Genomic DNA, 15737 nt, shown 5'->3' with positions numbered 1-15737 from the left:
ATCGATAATTGGCACTTCTAGGTTTTGCCCCCGTTGGCGGGTTGGGGGGGAATCAGCTCTCCTGGGGAGAGCCCCCCCCCCCCACCCTAGTGGCGGAGTTATCCCCAATGGAGATTCTCCCAAGCCCCTATTATTGTCCAATTTTTTTTTAAATGTTTGTCCTTCACAAATGACCATGTGCACATTTAAAGCAACTGCTATTCTAACATAACTCAAAGAAAAAAAAAAACATTTGGTGCTTCCAAGGTATTAGGGGTTTTTATTTTTCCCCTGGTCCCTGTTGGTGGGTGAGGAGTAATGGCTCTCTTGTTGAGTGCTCCCCCTAGTGGCGAAGAAACCTCTTGTGATGGTTCCTCCCTTGCTCACTATATAAGTCCAACATTTGTTCTGTGGACGGCCTCAGAGCTCCCGGTCAAGGCTCTGAATTGGTCTTTCTTATGTTCGTGTTTATTTGTATTGTGTGTCACGTGTAATCCTGTAGTTCCTTCATATCAGTCCAACGTGTATTATTCCCCAATATATTTCCTAATCAGCGTGTCCCTTTTTTTTTATAAATTTTTTTAATATCAAAATGTGTTAATTATTCTAGATTCTGGTGTTTTAGTTTTATTATACTTCTTGGGGTAACTGTTCAATTATCTTTCCTCTGTTGCATCTATTCTTATCCCCAGGTCCCCCCGTGTGTGTGTTTGTATTGGGTACTCTTCCACGTTGGTTTTGTCTTGTATCCTTCCTTGGATCACCGTGGCCCTTCATGCCCCTTTCTCGTCTCCCTTTGTTGTTCTTCATAGTTGATCTTCTTTGAATCAATTCAGGTCCCCTATTTTCCTCTTTCCGTCCTCCTCTCCTCGTCTCTCGGTTCTGGTCCACCTGCGCGCCCTCTCCTCCTGCGTCAGCGTGAGCCTCTCCCCTTCCCCTCGCGGCTCCTTCCATCCTCTCCACGCCGTGTCCCTCGTAGTGCACTGCAACCTTGCCCAGGCCCGACGGGGCCCGGCCCAGCCCGGCGGGTTCGGGCTGGGTAGGGCTTTTTTTTTAATAAATAATTCGGGCTCGGCCGTGCCCGGGCACCGCCGTTTTTTTTTTTTTTTTTTTTTTTTTTCGTTTTTTTTCTTTCATATAACTAGGGTTATATGATAACCTTCGTTTTAAGATTCGCTTTCTCTTTTGCGCCAGAGAAACATTTGGATGTAATTACTGCAGCGCGCAGAGAGAACTCAGGGGACAAGTTCAACTCGATTGGTTGTGTTGGAATATAGCCAGTTGGCGAATGTTTTAATTTGTTCTTGGGATGTATGTAGCCGGTTTTGTTAACGGTGTTCAACGCGTTGCTGACGTCTGGTGAGTGATGTTTACTATTTGCTGGGTCGCGACTGCTACTTGTTTTGTTGTGATTTTCATTACGTTGCTCTGCTCGAAATCTGATTTCTGTTTTCTGTTTGTTTGTTTGACCGAGTAGGCTATTGTGTGTCGTGTGTGTGTGTGTGTGCGTGTGTCAAAGAAGATTCTATAGGCGCCTTCAATACGTTTTACGAGGCTGATGTGTGACAGTGTGAGTCAGTCTATATAAGCGAGCACTGGGAGAGACGGCATTGCGAAACAGGCTATGTAAATGCTTCTTAGTTTTGTTTATTTATTACGTTCATATAAAACCGTGTTTCGAATATTTAAAACAAATACAAAAAAAATTATATTTTAATAATAATAATAATAATAATAATAATTTTTTTCGGGTTTTCACGCGGGCTAGGGCTTAAAATATTATTTACAGTCGGGCTTATTTTCGGGCAGGGCCTGAAGTTCAAGGGCTCGGGCAGGGCTCTGGCTTTATTTCAAGGCCCTTGCAGACCACTAGACTCCCTCGCCGCCTCCTGCAAGTTGTTGGGACCCGATTCCTTTCTTTTTCTGAATTATTTTTCAATGTTACATTGTATGCTCCGAATTGCTTCTAATCCAATGTAAGCTAGCTCGTATGTTAGCCTGTAGCTTCTCTACCCATCCGGGTATCTCTGCATTGACATTCAGCGTCCAGCTAGCTTGCTCTACCTGATGCGTCATTGCCTCGTGTTGAGTCTTTTTCATCTGTGTATTTACTTCATCTGGGGTCGTTCTTCTTTCATTTGTCCTCGTGTTCATCGTTTCTTCCTTGTTTTGTCCTTGAATCCTCACTTTTTATTTAGTTTTGAATTGTTTTACTTCCTTTTTTTGATATTCATTAACCGGGAGCTCTTTCATGTGGCTGCTCACCTGAACGTCGCAAACCGGAAGTCTTGCTGGAGTTGGTTTGACTGCGGTAGCGTGATTGCTTTCTTGCAGGAACAGCGGGAGTCTTTCCTTCTCTAAATACCTTACATTGTTTATTTATGTTGAGATATGACAGAGATATGTGACTCCATGTACCACTGTGTCCACTGGGAAGCGCTGTTACGCTGTGTATTGTCACATGATTGTGATGTCACTGTCTGGGTATAAAAGGGGCAGCAACAGACCCTTACACTCTCTCTTGGCGCACCTATACTTTGAATAAATCACGCCGACTTGAATGGCTAATTGATACCACAGTGTGGACAGTACGATCCTATTTGAACTCCGCTGCAGATAGACAAAGGGTATAAATCTATTCTGAATAACAATTTAACATGGCATGAGATAGAAAATAATTGTTCTACCAAGGTTACTGTATGTCCATCTTCGGTCGTTAGAAGGCCACCTCAAAAGCTCGGAATAGCCTACTATGATTACACGCTCAAACTGTTTGAAATACAAGATACATTTAGGATATAACTACTGTTGTAGCAATCTCACCAATAAACATGAATGTCCACAGGTTGCATACAGTTTATGAATGTATTGGTTTATTGAAATAAACATGAATAGTGACACCGCTGCCACTGCTTTCTTCATGTTTTATCATGTCATGCAATAACCATTAGTCTACAACGATACAATGTTGACTAGTGGTTTTGACTATTCTGCAAAACTTCTATGTGAAATATAATCAGTTGTGTTCATGGGAACATCATGACCCATTAAATGCTCAAATGTGTTTCTCTAGTTACAGATTAGGATGAGTCCCGACCTTTAATTATCAATTGAAAAGGTTTTCAGAGCCTGGACTGGGCTTAGCCTGTGTCTATGAAACCATCATAGTGTGTATGAATAAATTAAGTAAATACATGTCAGAAATAAGAAATAAGATATAAGTACAATATATCATTCAGGATGGAGTCAGCCTGGCTTCCTGTTGGTCTAACATTAGAACAGCAGGCAGCTTGGTCAAACGACCCCACCTTCCCTTTCAGTGCACCCTGGCCATGTGGGTTATTTTCACATAGCCTGTATATGTAGGCTGCCCATAAGATTTTGTTGTTTTTTGTACTTGTACTCTGTAATGAGTTGACAGAGTTAAATCTAATCTAATATTTGTGTGATTTTCTGAAAAATAAATCAGCAGAGGACTAAAAAAAATCTTCTGTCCGAGTTTTACGACCCCCTGGCTCCATCTTGTCGCAAGAGGGTTGACCCCAGAGATTATTACAGAGAAATATCCTTTGGAATTAAAAGTGGTCAGGCGTGGAGAGATCAGTCCTCTGAGGTAGAGGAGAGGTGGTTATATAACTGAAAACCACTGCAGTTAAAGGCTAAACAGCATCTCACTTTTTTTCCCCCAGTTGTGGCTGAGTTTTAATCCATTGCCCACAAAGCAGTTATTTCCATGCAACACTCTGTGACCCCATGTCCTGCTGGACAAACATCTGTCTGAGAGAGAAAACAAGAGCAAGAAAACAAGAAAGGAAAAGAGGGGGGAGGGAGATAGACTGACAGGCATCAACCAAACCCCAATTTCTTTGGATCATACTATTCTTCTGTCCATCTGTCTCTGTCTCTTCTCCATCTCTCTCTCTCTAAACGCCATGGCCAATATTCCCAAAGAGTAGGAGTGTTGATCGGGGGTCTTCATGAACTTATTTAAACTAACTAGATCAGCACATCCACATTGAGACACACTGTGGATATCTTCTCCTCAGGTCCACGGGGGCATGTCTTCTCCAAACTTGGCACAGTGGGCAGCGTTTTTAACCTCAAACAGCACCTAGAGAGAGAGACACATACATTTACATAACCCTACAGTAGAAAGACATTAGGTTCTCAGCTCTGCTTGGAGATTCTACAACCTGCATCCAGAAGCATCAGATCAGCAAATACCAACCTCCTCACCCTACAACAAGCACTGACCCTGGACCTGTGATCCTGGAGCACTGACACTGGAACACTGACCCTAGAACACCAACTATGGAGTTTCATGAAAAGTGCTTAAAATGTTATTTTACGCACGCACACACACACACACACACACACACACACACACCTTATTGTGCACGTAGGCCTCACAGTGGTAGCACCATGCGGAGAGGTCGGCGAAGCTAAGCACCATGGGATGTTCTGACGTCAAACCATGGGTCACCATGTGCTCGTTGACATAGCGACCGCAGAACACCTGACAAACACACACAGACACACACAGGGCAAGTCAGCCATCTTAGTTTTGCAAGAATGTCCTGTGTTGTCATTGTAAACGTTTCCTTTCAATAACAACACACACAGTTACCTGATAGCAGGTGAGGCAGACCCAGTTCTCTGCCTCTGAGCCACAGTCCCGACAGGCCTGGAACACATCTAGACCTGCAGCTGGGAGGGGCTTAACAGCATCCAGGTGACAACACCAAGAGAGAGGATCTACCGCGTACATAGTGCTCTGAGAGAGAGAGAGAGAGAGCGCGAGAGAGAGAGAGAGAGAGAGAGAGAGAGAGAGAGACTCATTATAGCTACGTTATTATCTTGAAATAATATAACACCCACCAGTTACTATCACATTGTTTATCATTACATACAATTTATCTATGCCTGTAGCCAAATGCTGAAAAACAGGTTTCGATATATTTTTACTACCAGAGATTTATTACCAACAAAAAGTTATAAATTCATGATAAATAAAATCATACATTTTAGTATATCTCCATGTGTTATTATATGTATTACACTATGTTGGTGCTTGTGCCAGCACAGGAGATAAGATTATATAAAAAAATATATGTATAAATACGAGACCGTGCCCAGCGGTTGTGACCGCAAGTTGGCCGCAGTCAAAACATGCAAATTACAATAGAAGATTTAATTTTCTTTATATTATCACAGTTTGAATGTTTAAGCTTAAGCACTCGCATGCATGTTGCGGCACTTTGCCCTCGTCAGTCGGTTCCGGGCTGCGTTTTCGCGGATCAACCAATACATTGTTGGAAAGTAAAATTTGCCACCTTTCGATTGTCACCACACTCAACCTATTGTGTGATTCCATTCTCGAGTTACAAGACGAAACATCTGGCAAGCGTCATTTGACAAGACGTTCAGACGAGTGACTACGTCCGGTTGTGAACGGTCCCTGAACTGACCAGTCACCGCTGTTGTAGAAAATTATTGACCACCGTTGTAGCCAAGGAGCGTCTGCTCCGAAAGCGATCCCAGACGAGCACTATAAGTATAAAGTATAATAAATATTACTTTGGGTATTATGAGGGCCGACGTTCCACTCTACTGGTTAAAGTTGCTTACTCGTGAGTAGTACGTTCGTTGATAAAGAAAATAATGTCCACAGCCGCTCCAGTGTAAAACAAAGATATCCAAATGGTTTATTTCTCTTCCACAGCAAAGACTTTCTTTACAGAAGTGGTCCTAAAGCTATTTTCCTAAATATTCATGTTACTACTACAAGGTAAGACAACTGTATTTTCCCAGTCTCCAAAATCACAGCCGACTAGACACATGAAAATTCCTCTACTGGAAAGCCATAAATCAACTTACCGGCTCTTTCCACAGCAAAACGGTAGGCAAGGCACCCTGGTCTAGAAATGCAGGCTTCAATCTATGTTGTTTAGTCTATCTGTTCAGTATTGCTCAGCACGGTTTCAAGATGCAAACTGACTGTACTGAGAATTGTTGAATATATAGATAAACAAATGTTCTAGAATGTTTGGTTATGACATCATACGGTGACATCACAAACGTTCTAGAATGTTTGGTTACGACATCACAAATGTTCTAGAATATTTGATTATGACATCATACTGTGACATCACAAATGTTCTAGAATGTTCTATTATGACAAATAAGACGGTTCAATGACTTTATCTAAATCCAATCAATATTCCTAATGCTGTTTCAATGTAAGGTTATAAAAATAAACATATAAACATTCATATAATACAGGGCGGCTAGGTGGTGTAGTGGGCAAGGCACTCGCCACCAGTGTGGAGACGCTAGGATTCGCGTGTTCGAATCCAGCTCTCCACATTGTTTTCAGTTTAGCTGGTCGTCCGCAGTAATACACATTGGCCGTATTACGGGGAGGGAAACTGAAGGGTGGGGATCGGGCGTTGTGAACAAGCGACTCCTACAAGTCGGTTGGTGCGCCTGCGCAGTAGAATCAGGAAGTGTCGGGGGCAGCGTGAGCCTCCCACGCGTTACTCCTCGACACTGAGAGATCGAGCTGCGCAGGTGAAAAGATGCGACTGCTGTTACCTCAAGTACCGGAGGGGACTTGTGCTATGTATGACTTAGTCCACATTGCAGCCGGCTTGTGGGAGGCAAGAAACAGCGTTCGTGACAGGGGAGGGTTGAATTGGATGATACGAAATTGGGATGGGAGAAAATATAGAAAAATGGGAGAAAAAGTGGATAAAAAAAAACATTCATATAATACAATAACCTAAATATATAGCTTTGGCTCCTCTACAGGTATGCAATCATCATAATTTCTGGATGAGAACCTTTGTTTATGTAAATAAACTATCCTTCCTGATACAACCTGGACTTTCAACGTATGCCATTTCGAATGCACGGGGAGAAGAGACAGGGTTTCAGCCAGTAAGCACGTTGGGGTGAGAATTCCACCGGACGATTGCCTCCATGATACAAAACAATACACAACGCAGAGATGGCCAGGAGGAGATGGAGGCTGATAATGATTGACGACTGGCTGAAAACGACCGTAATCTAACAGGAGGGATACAAGCAAGAAGAGGAAGGACATACAGGAAGAGGAGGGAGGAGTCAGCTGATGATTGACAGGCCTACCTCTGAGTCGCTGCCTCCACAGAACAGCTCGAAGGCATTCTGAGTTTTGGACCAACCAGACGCTCCCTCTGGCTCCCCAGCACCATCCTGGTCTCCGGCAACAGCAGGTTGTGAGGTTGCTACGGTTATCCCCTGGTCTCCAATGGCAACCGTATCTGAGGACGGCTCAGAAACCGTCTAGAAGGATGGAAGCAAATGGACTTTTGTCACCAGAGCCATATATAGACAGAGTTGGTCCAGGTTGACCAGAGCCATATACAGAGTGTGCCCAGCTGACCCTGACCTGAGTCTGGTATATACTAGCTGCTGATTGGTCCCTCTCAGGTGTCACTCCACCAGGCTCCGCCCTCCCTTCATCCTCATTGGTGCATTTTGAATGGCTAGGACGGACCTTCTGCCTGGCCCCTCCTACCGGGGTGGATGCAGGGCTGGGATTCGCTGAGGTAGGGCTGATGTCCAGGGTAGCCAATCCCTGAGCGAGCTGGTCCAAGGTACTGTCACCCTAGAAGAACAACAAGGAGGGGTCAGACAATATCACAATTACAGGTGTGAATTTTGACTGATAGTAACCAAATATAGTGAAAATAGAAATCTGCTGGTATCAAATGTGGATATTCATGATAAATATGCTAGCTTGTGTGGATATTCATGATAGAGATTCTAGCTACAGTAGTGTGGCTGTTCATGATAAAGATGCTAGCTAGTGTGGCTATTCATGATACAGTGCTGGCAACTGTGGATATTCATGATAAAGATGCTAGCTAGTGTGGATATTCATGATAAAGATTCCATATTCGTTAATATTTGTTAATAGTGCAAGACTGTGAGTTTCTAACACAGGCTATAGGATATTGATCACTGACTCCTAATTCAAAGATGCCACAATCTATTATTTTATAAGTTTTTTAATAATAAAAAAAATTACCGGTAAGAATGAATTGAAAATTAAATTATACTTGACCTAGAATATATTTTTTAGATTTGACCTGGTGGGTTCAGTAACCAACTGAGATAAGCCAAGGCTACTACTAATCTCTCTAAGATGGTTTGAATCATTACTAAGCCAATCGATATTAAAATCACCTAGAACTAGCTCAACATTTGAGCACTGAGATAGTAACTCTGCTCTCTGGCATCAATAGAGTTAACATCGGTTGATGGGGGGGTCTATAGACTCCAATCACATTAACAGAACAAGAATTTGGAATTGTCAGTGTTTCGAATAGTCACAGAAAAAATAGACTTAACATAAAACATATCTACCCACATCTGTCTGTACATCAGTGGCGGCTGGTCCATAGAGGGCGCTAGGGCGCCGACCCTCCTGGTGGAAAGAAGAAGAAAGAATAAAGAAATGGTTTTGGATTTTTCTATAATAGTCGAAATATAATAAACAATTAAAAAATAACTAATTTTAAGTATGTTTGAACAACGTAAACCTGCAAGACACACGTGGAGATCTCCTGATGGAAACACTAGAAACCAAATTGATTACATTATGATAAACCACAGATACAAGAAAGGAATAACAAACTCTAAGGCACAACCATCTGCAGACTGTGGATCAGATCATATTCCAGTAGTGATGAAAATGAAGATCAAACTAGGGCGGCTGGGTGGCGCAGTGGACATTGCGCTCGTCACCAACACAAGATACACCGGTATCGAATCCGGCTGTCTGCGTTGCCTCCGACCTGGGCCGGCCGTCATACTAACTCAATTGGCAGAGTTAGCGGGTGGGAAGTCGATGGGTAGTAATCTGGACGTTGTAAACAGCGACTCCTACAGGTCGGTTGGGGCGCCTGCACAGCAGAGACAGGAAAATGGCGGGGGCAGTGTGAGCCTCCTACACGTTACTCCTCGTCAAATGAGAGTCCGCGCTGGCAGGTGAAAAGATGTGAACCAAGAAGTTAGACCTCCGTGATCAATCTCGCTCTCAGTGAAGCTTCTCATAGTTCGCTTAGTCCATTATTTCACATTTCATGGGTGTGTTTCATTACCATATATGGTTAATTATAGGGATGCACGATATTGATTTTTTGACACCGATACCGATACCGATAACTTTATGCTCCTCAAGCCGATAACCGATATTTATTGTATTATAATATTTTTTTTAACTGTATATATATATATATTTTTTTTTTATCAATTTTTTTTTTTTTTTTGGGTATTTATAAGCTCCGACGTCATCGGTACTGCTATCGGTACTCGAGAAATTATAGAGTTTTTTTTTTAGGAATTTAAACGTCGCAAACTAATCTTGTTGGCAGTTGTCTATTATCTCTCCTGCCTGTGTCTCTGCCTGCTGTGCTCTCCTCTCTTCCCCTCCCTCCCACACACACACACTAACTCACTCACACACACACACAACACACACACAGACACGGGTGCTGCGCTGCCACAGACAGCTCTGCTCTCATAATGGACAGAACGAAATGTTCAAAAGTCTGGGTCTATTTTACTAAAGTCGATGCTGACAACGCTCGTTGCCACAAGTGCAACAAGACATTTGCCAGTAATGTATAAGCGCTGGTACTTGTCAATGTGGCTGGCGGGGAGATAACGTTAGCTCCGAGTAGAGTAATGGCTGACAATCCGGAGGTAAATAAACGAACGAGAGCTTCTGATTGGTGGTAAGAAGAAGAGGTGGGTGCAAGCCGTGGGACGTAATTGGCAGATCGACTGTCTGTCTCCGAATGTAACGTGACTACATCACAGCCAAGAAGGGGAGCGCTGGATTTGTGAAAAACTCCCTGTTCCTAAACCACACGCTATCAGTTTTACCACAGTACTGGCAAAACGGGAGGAGGCTATAATAAAAACAAGCGCCCTTCATCCAAATCCACCCACACCGGATTTCTTTTAACCAAAAAATGTATTATATGTTATCGGAGCTATCAATAACGTTATCGAGTTTATCGGGATGACGTCATAATTGCTGATATCGGCCCGATAATTATCGGCCCGATAATTATCGTGCATCCCTAGTTAATTAGGGGCAGTTTTGTATGCAAATGCTTACAATCATGCACAAGCATAGACGGTAAGAACATTGGTATTTATCAACACGGAGTGTGCGTACGACCTGTGCATGCACGGTTGATAAATCCAGATGTTTCTGTGCGTAGAGACATTCTAAATTCCATGCTTAGGAACGAAAATAGAACACTTTGTACGCATTATTGATAAATGAGGGCCCAAGATTTTGGAAACGTATGTTATGTCAGTATTTTTATATGGAGCAGAAGCATGGACGCTGAATGAAGAGGCAAAGAAGATCACAGACTCTTTTGAAATGTGGACGCTGAGGAAGATGCTGAAGATAACATGGAAGGATAAGATCAAGAATGAGGAGGTACTGAGAAGAGCGGGTATGCAAGGAGGACAGCTGCTGGAGAGGTTGAAAAAGAGAAAGATAGAGTTGTGCGGGCACGTTCTGAGAGGATCCAGCGGGGAGATGTTCAAGAAGGTGGTGATGGGGAAGGTGGATGGAAAGAGAGGAAGTGGAAGACCAAGAAGAGGCTGGGTAGGGTGCCAGGGTGGCGCACCACGTAACGCACTGTAGTGCAACGCAGCCGTCCCGGGTTCGACTCCCGGAAACGGCGACCTTTGCCGCATGTCTTCCCCATATCGCTCTCTCGTCTCTCCCATCCTTCCTCTCTGCCGGACTTTTACAATAAAAAAAAAAAAAAAAGAAGAGGCTGGGTAGACGAAGTCTGTGATTGGAGCGGAGTGAGAGAGAAGAAGTGGGGACACCTGCCTGAAGAAGTCCACTATTATCCCTGTACCCAAAAAATCCAAGCCTGCTTGCCTCAACGACTACCGCCCTGTAGCTCTCACCTCCATAGCCATGAAGTGCTTCGAGAAGCTAGTAAAGGGCTACATCTGCTCCTCCCTCCCCATCAACATGGACCCCCTGCAATTTGCATACCGCCCCAACAGGTCCACGGAGGACGCCATATCCCATGTGCTGCACACAGCAGCATCACACCTGGACAAGAGGCAGGGGAACTATGTGAGAATGCTATTCATCGACTACAGCTCGGCATTCAATACCATAGTCCCCTCCATACTCATAGCCAAGCTCAGGGACCTGGGCTTGGGCTATGACCTCTGCCAGTGGGTCTTGGACTTCCTGACTGGCAGACCCCAGGTGGTGAGAGCAGGCAACTGCACCTCCTCATCCATCACCCTCAACATAGGGGCCCCCCAGGGCTGTGTTCTGAGTCCCCTCCTCTACTCCCTGTACACACACGACTGTGTGGCTCAGCGGAGTAGCAATACAATCGTCAAATTTGCTGACGACACAGTGGTGGTGGGCCTGATCTCTGCCAACGACGAGAGGGCCTACCTGGAAGAGGTCAAGGTCCTGGCGGGATGGTGCCAGGAAAACAGCCTCTCCCTGAACGTCAGCAAAACAAAGGAGATGATTGTGGACTTCAGGAGGTCGGGGGTCAAGGACTACAGCCCCCTCAGCATCGACGGGGCACCGGTTGAGAGAGTCAACAGCTTCAAGTACCTCGGAGCCCACATATCCGAGGACTTGACATGGACCATACACATTAACAGTGTGGTGAAGAAGGCACGACAACGCCTCTACTTCCTCAGGCGCCTAAGGAAGTTCCAAGTCAGCCAGAAGATCCTTAAGAACTTCTACTCATGTACAATAGAGAGCATCTTGACCGGCAACATCACCTCCTGGTTTGGGAATAGCACTGCAAAAGACCAAAGCAGACTACAAAGAGTGACACGTTCAGCCGAACGCACAATTGGAGGGGGGCTCCCCACCCTCCAGAACATTTACTACAAGCGTTGCAAGGGGAAGGCTAAGAGAATTATTAAGGACTCGAGCCACCCGAACAACTGCCTCTTTGAACTGCTGCCGTCAGGCAAGCGATACAGGAGTCTCAAGGCGAGCACAGAAAGACTCAGAAGTAGCTTCTATCCCCAGGCCATCAGGCTGCTAAACGAACAATGAATGAACACTACACAACAACAACCACCAAACACACATAGCACACACATCCACACGCACACACTCACTTTAAACAAACACACTGTAGCACCCACTACACACACTTTATAGCACACACCCACTTTAAACAAACACACTGTAGCACCCACTCCCCACACTTTATATTTATGGATGAAGGATTGCACTACAACTCGTACACCTTACTGTAAATTGTACCTAAAATTGTACCTCATCCCATTTCTGCTTTGCACTAGATAGTACTGTACATTAGTACACTGCATAGTATTGTGTATTGTATATTATATGGTAACTCAGAACATTGTACATATGTCTATACCGAACAACTGTGACCTCATTTTCTTCTTCTAAATTCATGCTATATTATGTTATTATGTTATTTGATACTATCTTGTCTAGCACTGTCTCTGGAGCGTAACAGTAAGAAGCATTTTGTATGAAAGTATTCTGTACTTCTGTATGACAACTATTAAAGAACTTGAACTTGAACTTGAATGTGGTAATATATCAAATATAAATCATTGTTTGTGTGTCCTATTCATCCCCCCTCTTTCTTCTCGGGCGCTAAAAATCAGCGCCAGCGTCAGTGCGCAACTCAGCCAATTGAAAAATTCACAGGGAAACATAATGAACCTAGCAACTCAATTTAATCCAATCAGCATCTTCAAATATGAAGCCTGAGGGCGCTTTCCTCTAGCGCCCGAAGTAGAGTCTATTCCCTCTATTGGCTAAGTGTGGCATTCGTGTGACATCACGTCCCGTCCACCAAGAAATCCCATACACTCGAAGGATAGGAGTCTGAGGCGGGGTGTCAATGCTAAACGTTTATTCGACAACGCTAAACGTTTAGCGCTAAACGAAAGACAACGCTAAACGTTTATTCAACATAATAATAATAATAATAATAATAATAATAATAATAATAATAATAATAATAATAATAATAATAATAATAATAATAATAATAATAATAATAATAATAATAATAATAATAATAATAATAATAAATTTAATTTGTAGTGCACTTTACATTTGGAACCAAATCTCAAAGTGCTAAGACACTGTCTGTTTGCTAACCGGAACTGATTTGCAGACAGGAAAGCAACCAACAATATTGTCCGTGTGGAACCCTTATCCCCAACACATAATTCCGCCCCACCTAGAATAATTTTCACCAGTCGCCACTGCTCTACATACCTGCATATATTCACCTGAACATTGTATATTACTAATTATATTCACCTGAACATTGTATATTACTAAATATATTCACCTGGACATTGTATATTACTAAAAATATATTCACCTGCACATTGTATATAATGCACTTTACTGTTACATTTGCACTCCGGTTAGATGCCAAACGTATTTTCGTTGTACTTGCTGCTGTATGACGACAATACATTTGAATCTAATCCAATATATACAAAGGTCCTTAGAGAAGAATCACAGAACATATAAGTCATGCACCTCCAATAGTTTGTACTTCACAAGGACTCACATATGCTACCTATTAGAGACACAGGTATGTATCTGTCTTGACACAAGGGAAAAGTTAACACCAAATGTAAACAAGAAAGAACATCATTCCAAGGTGAACCACAACCTACTGCCAAAACACAGTAGTAGTAGTAGTAATATTCCTTGTGGAGTACAAACTATCGGAGGTACATAACTTATATGTACTGTGATTTTTTTTTCTTCTATGGACCTTTGTACACATGCATTATATGAAATATATTGTATGCTGCCATTTAATGCTGCTGTCTTTTACAATAAAACACAAGATATTTGTGCCCTAATGATAAGGATAAGTGTCAGTGAGGAAATACAATCATCTTGCCAAACATCTATGCTACTCATAGTGGTCAAATAAAAAGGTAATATGCGTATGTGTGTGTGTGTGTGTGTGTGTGTGTGTGTGTGTGTGTGTGTGTGTGTGTGTGTGTGTGTGTGTGTGTGTGTATAGGATAAGGGGTGTAGGGGTAGGGTATAGGATACAAACCTGGTTTAGGGTAAGGGGTGTGGGTGCAGGAGGAAATTGTTCAAATGTGAGGTATTGACAATGCTGATGCTACAGTACATACCCTACCACAGCCCAACATGGAGATAGATAGGAAGGCTCAACAGTTAGTTCCAGCGTCCCAGAACCACCCCCTCCATGCTAGCTCTCATTTTCCATGATACCCAGTCACATGCTAAACCTCCATATGTTATCCTATGTCAAAAATTAAACAATTCCTGATACCAATATCACACATGAAACAGCAACAGAGAGGAAAAGGAATACTCTTACCCTTTGTTTACTTTGTGACATTATTTCTCCTCAACCCAACTATCCCAATAATCATAAAGTTGATCATGCTATAAATCCTCTGCATCCTACTTCCACTGGACAAACCCTACAGTAGCTTCCCATCCTCACTGTTCCGTTTCTGCTGCCAAGTCTGCATATCTAAGCTTTTTCCTTACATATTCCTCCTAACCAACCTGACTAACATACCATAATACTAGGTCAGGCCTCAAGTTAGTGCTAATCAATGACAATGTGCAACAGCTGTGTGTCACATGCTTTTTAAATTATGGTGACTGAGGAAGAGCCTTGATGCTCCAAACATCACTGCATAATAAACATTCCTTCAATGGGAGCTGTTTGGTGTGCTGATCTATTTGATTGAAAACTTTATTAACAGATTGCAGAATGGGTACAATACAGTACGGCTCAATACACACAATTGTTTGTATCAAGCTATTTGTCATGACATGCTTTATCTGATATCTAAACGGTTTATCATATAAAAATACAACAAGATGCTTGGTGTTTACCTTGCTCCCCCCCACAGAGGGCAGTGGAGGCTTGTCAGGATTGGGCTGGTCTGACTTCCTGCCTCTCCCTTTAGAACTACGGTTCCCACGATGCTTTGGGGAGGGAAGTGATGCTCGCAGAGACTCAGGGACTAGAGAGGGATGAAGGAGGATGAAAAGAGAGAAGAGAGAGGAAGCAAGGGAGAGAAAGAGGAGAAAAAAGGAAAGAAGGAAGGAGAGATGAGTGTGTGTGTGTGTGTATGTGTGTAATATAATTAGATGTCTTCAAACAGCCATTTATTCACACTATATGCATGCACACTCGCACTCACAACCCTACACAGACACAACTCACTGTGTATTCTCAGTGATCTCCAGTAGGGGGTGTGGCACTGTATGACATTGTTAATGGCCCTGACAGCGTTTTGGTGAGGGGGTGGCAGTGGTGTGGCGAGGGGGGGAGGGGCGTCGCCTAGCAACATGCTGGTACACATCGCCATGGAGTCAGATATAGATGACAGGTTATAGCCTCCCTGGAGAGAGAGAAAAAGAGAGAGAGAGAAAGGGGGAGAGAGAGTTTTTCCAATTATCTGAAATCTTTAACTTATAGAGGTTGGCGTATCTGTCCTTTAGCTGATTTGCTCAATTTGTTGTGCTGCCTGCCACTGTTCTGTAGCATCCACATTTTCATCAATGCGTTTTAGTAATGGAGTTACTCAAGTTTCTCGAGGAATCGTTTCTGCCGTAGACCAATTACCTAGATGTTCTCTTTGTTGTGAGTGTCCTGCCCCCAATCAATCACTACACT

At 43.2% G+C, this 15737-nt stretch overlaps 1 protein-coding gene across 1 annotated transcript in view; it reads right to left on the bottom strand.

The window, feature by feature from the left end:
- Window positions 1-2847: 2847 nt before the first annotated feature.
- Window positions 2848-15737, bottom strand: part of hdac6 (histone deacetylase 6) — an 84883-nt gene continuing 71993 nt past the window's right edge. The window contains exons 23-30 of the mRNA XM_084332915.1: window positions 15285-15462; window positions 14951-15081; window positions 8396-8452; window positions 7412-7630; window positions 7129-7305; window positions 4607-4753; window positions 4367-4495; window positions 2848-4090 (exon numbers count right to left, since the gene is read on the bottom strand). Coding sequence (XP_084189041.1) covers window positions 4022-4090; window positions 4367-4495; window positions 4607-4753; window positions 7129-7305; window positions 7412-7630; window positions 8396-8452; window positions 14951-15081; window positions 15285-15462 — 1107 coding nt within the window. The 3' untranslated portion in view covers window positions 2848-4021. The remainder of the gene's footprint in view (window positions 4091-4366; window positions 4496-4606; window positions 4754-7128; window positions 7306-7411; window positions 7631-8395; window positions 8453-14950; window positions 15082-15284; window positions 15463-15737) is intronic.

This window comes from Notolepis coatsorum (assembly GCF_963971535.1).
Source record: "Notolepis coatsorum genome assembly, chromosome: 17".
Classification (NCBI taxonomy): Eukaryota; Metazoa; Chordata; class Actinopteri; order Aulopiformes; family Paralepididae; genus Notolepis; species Notolepis coatsorum.
The sequence above is the reverse complement of the archived record's forward strand: the minus strand, read 5'-3'. Positions and strand labels throughout refer to the sequence as shown.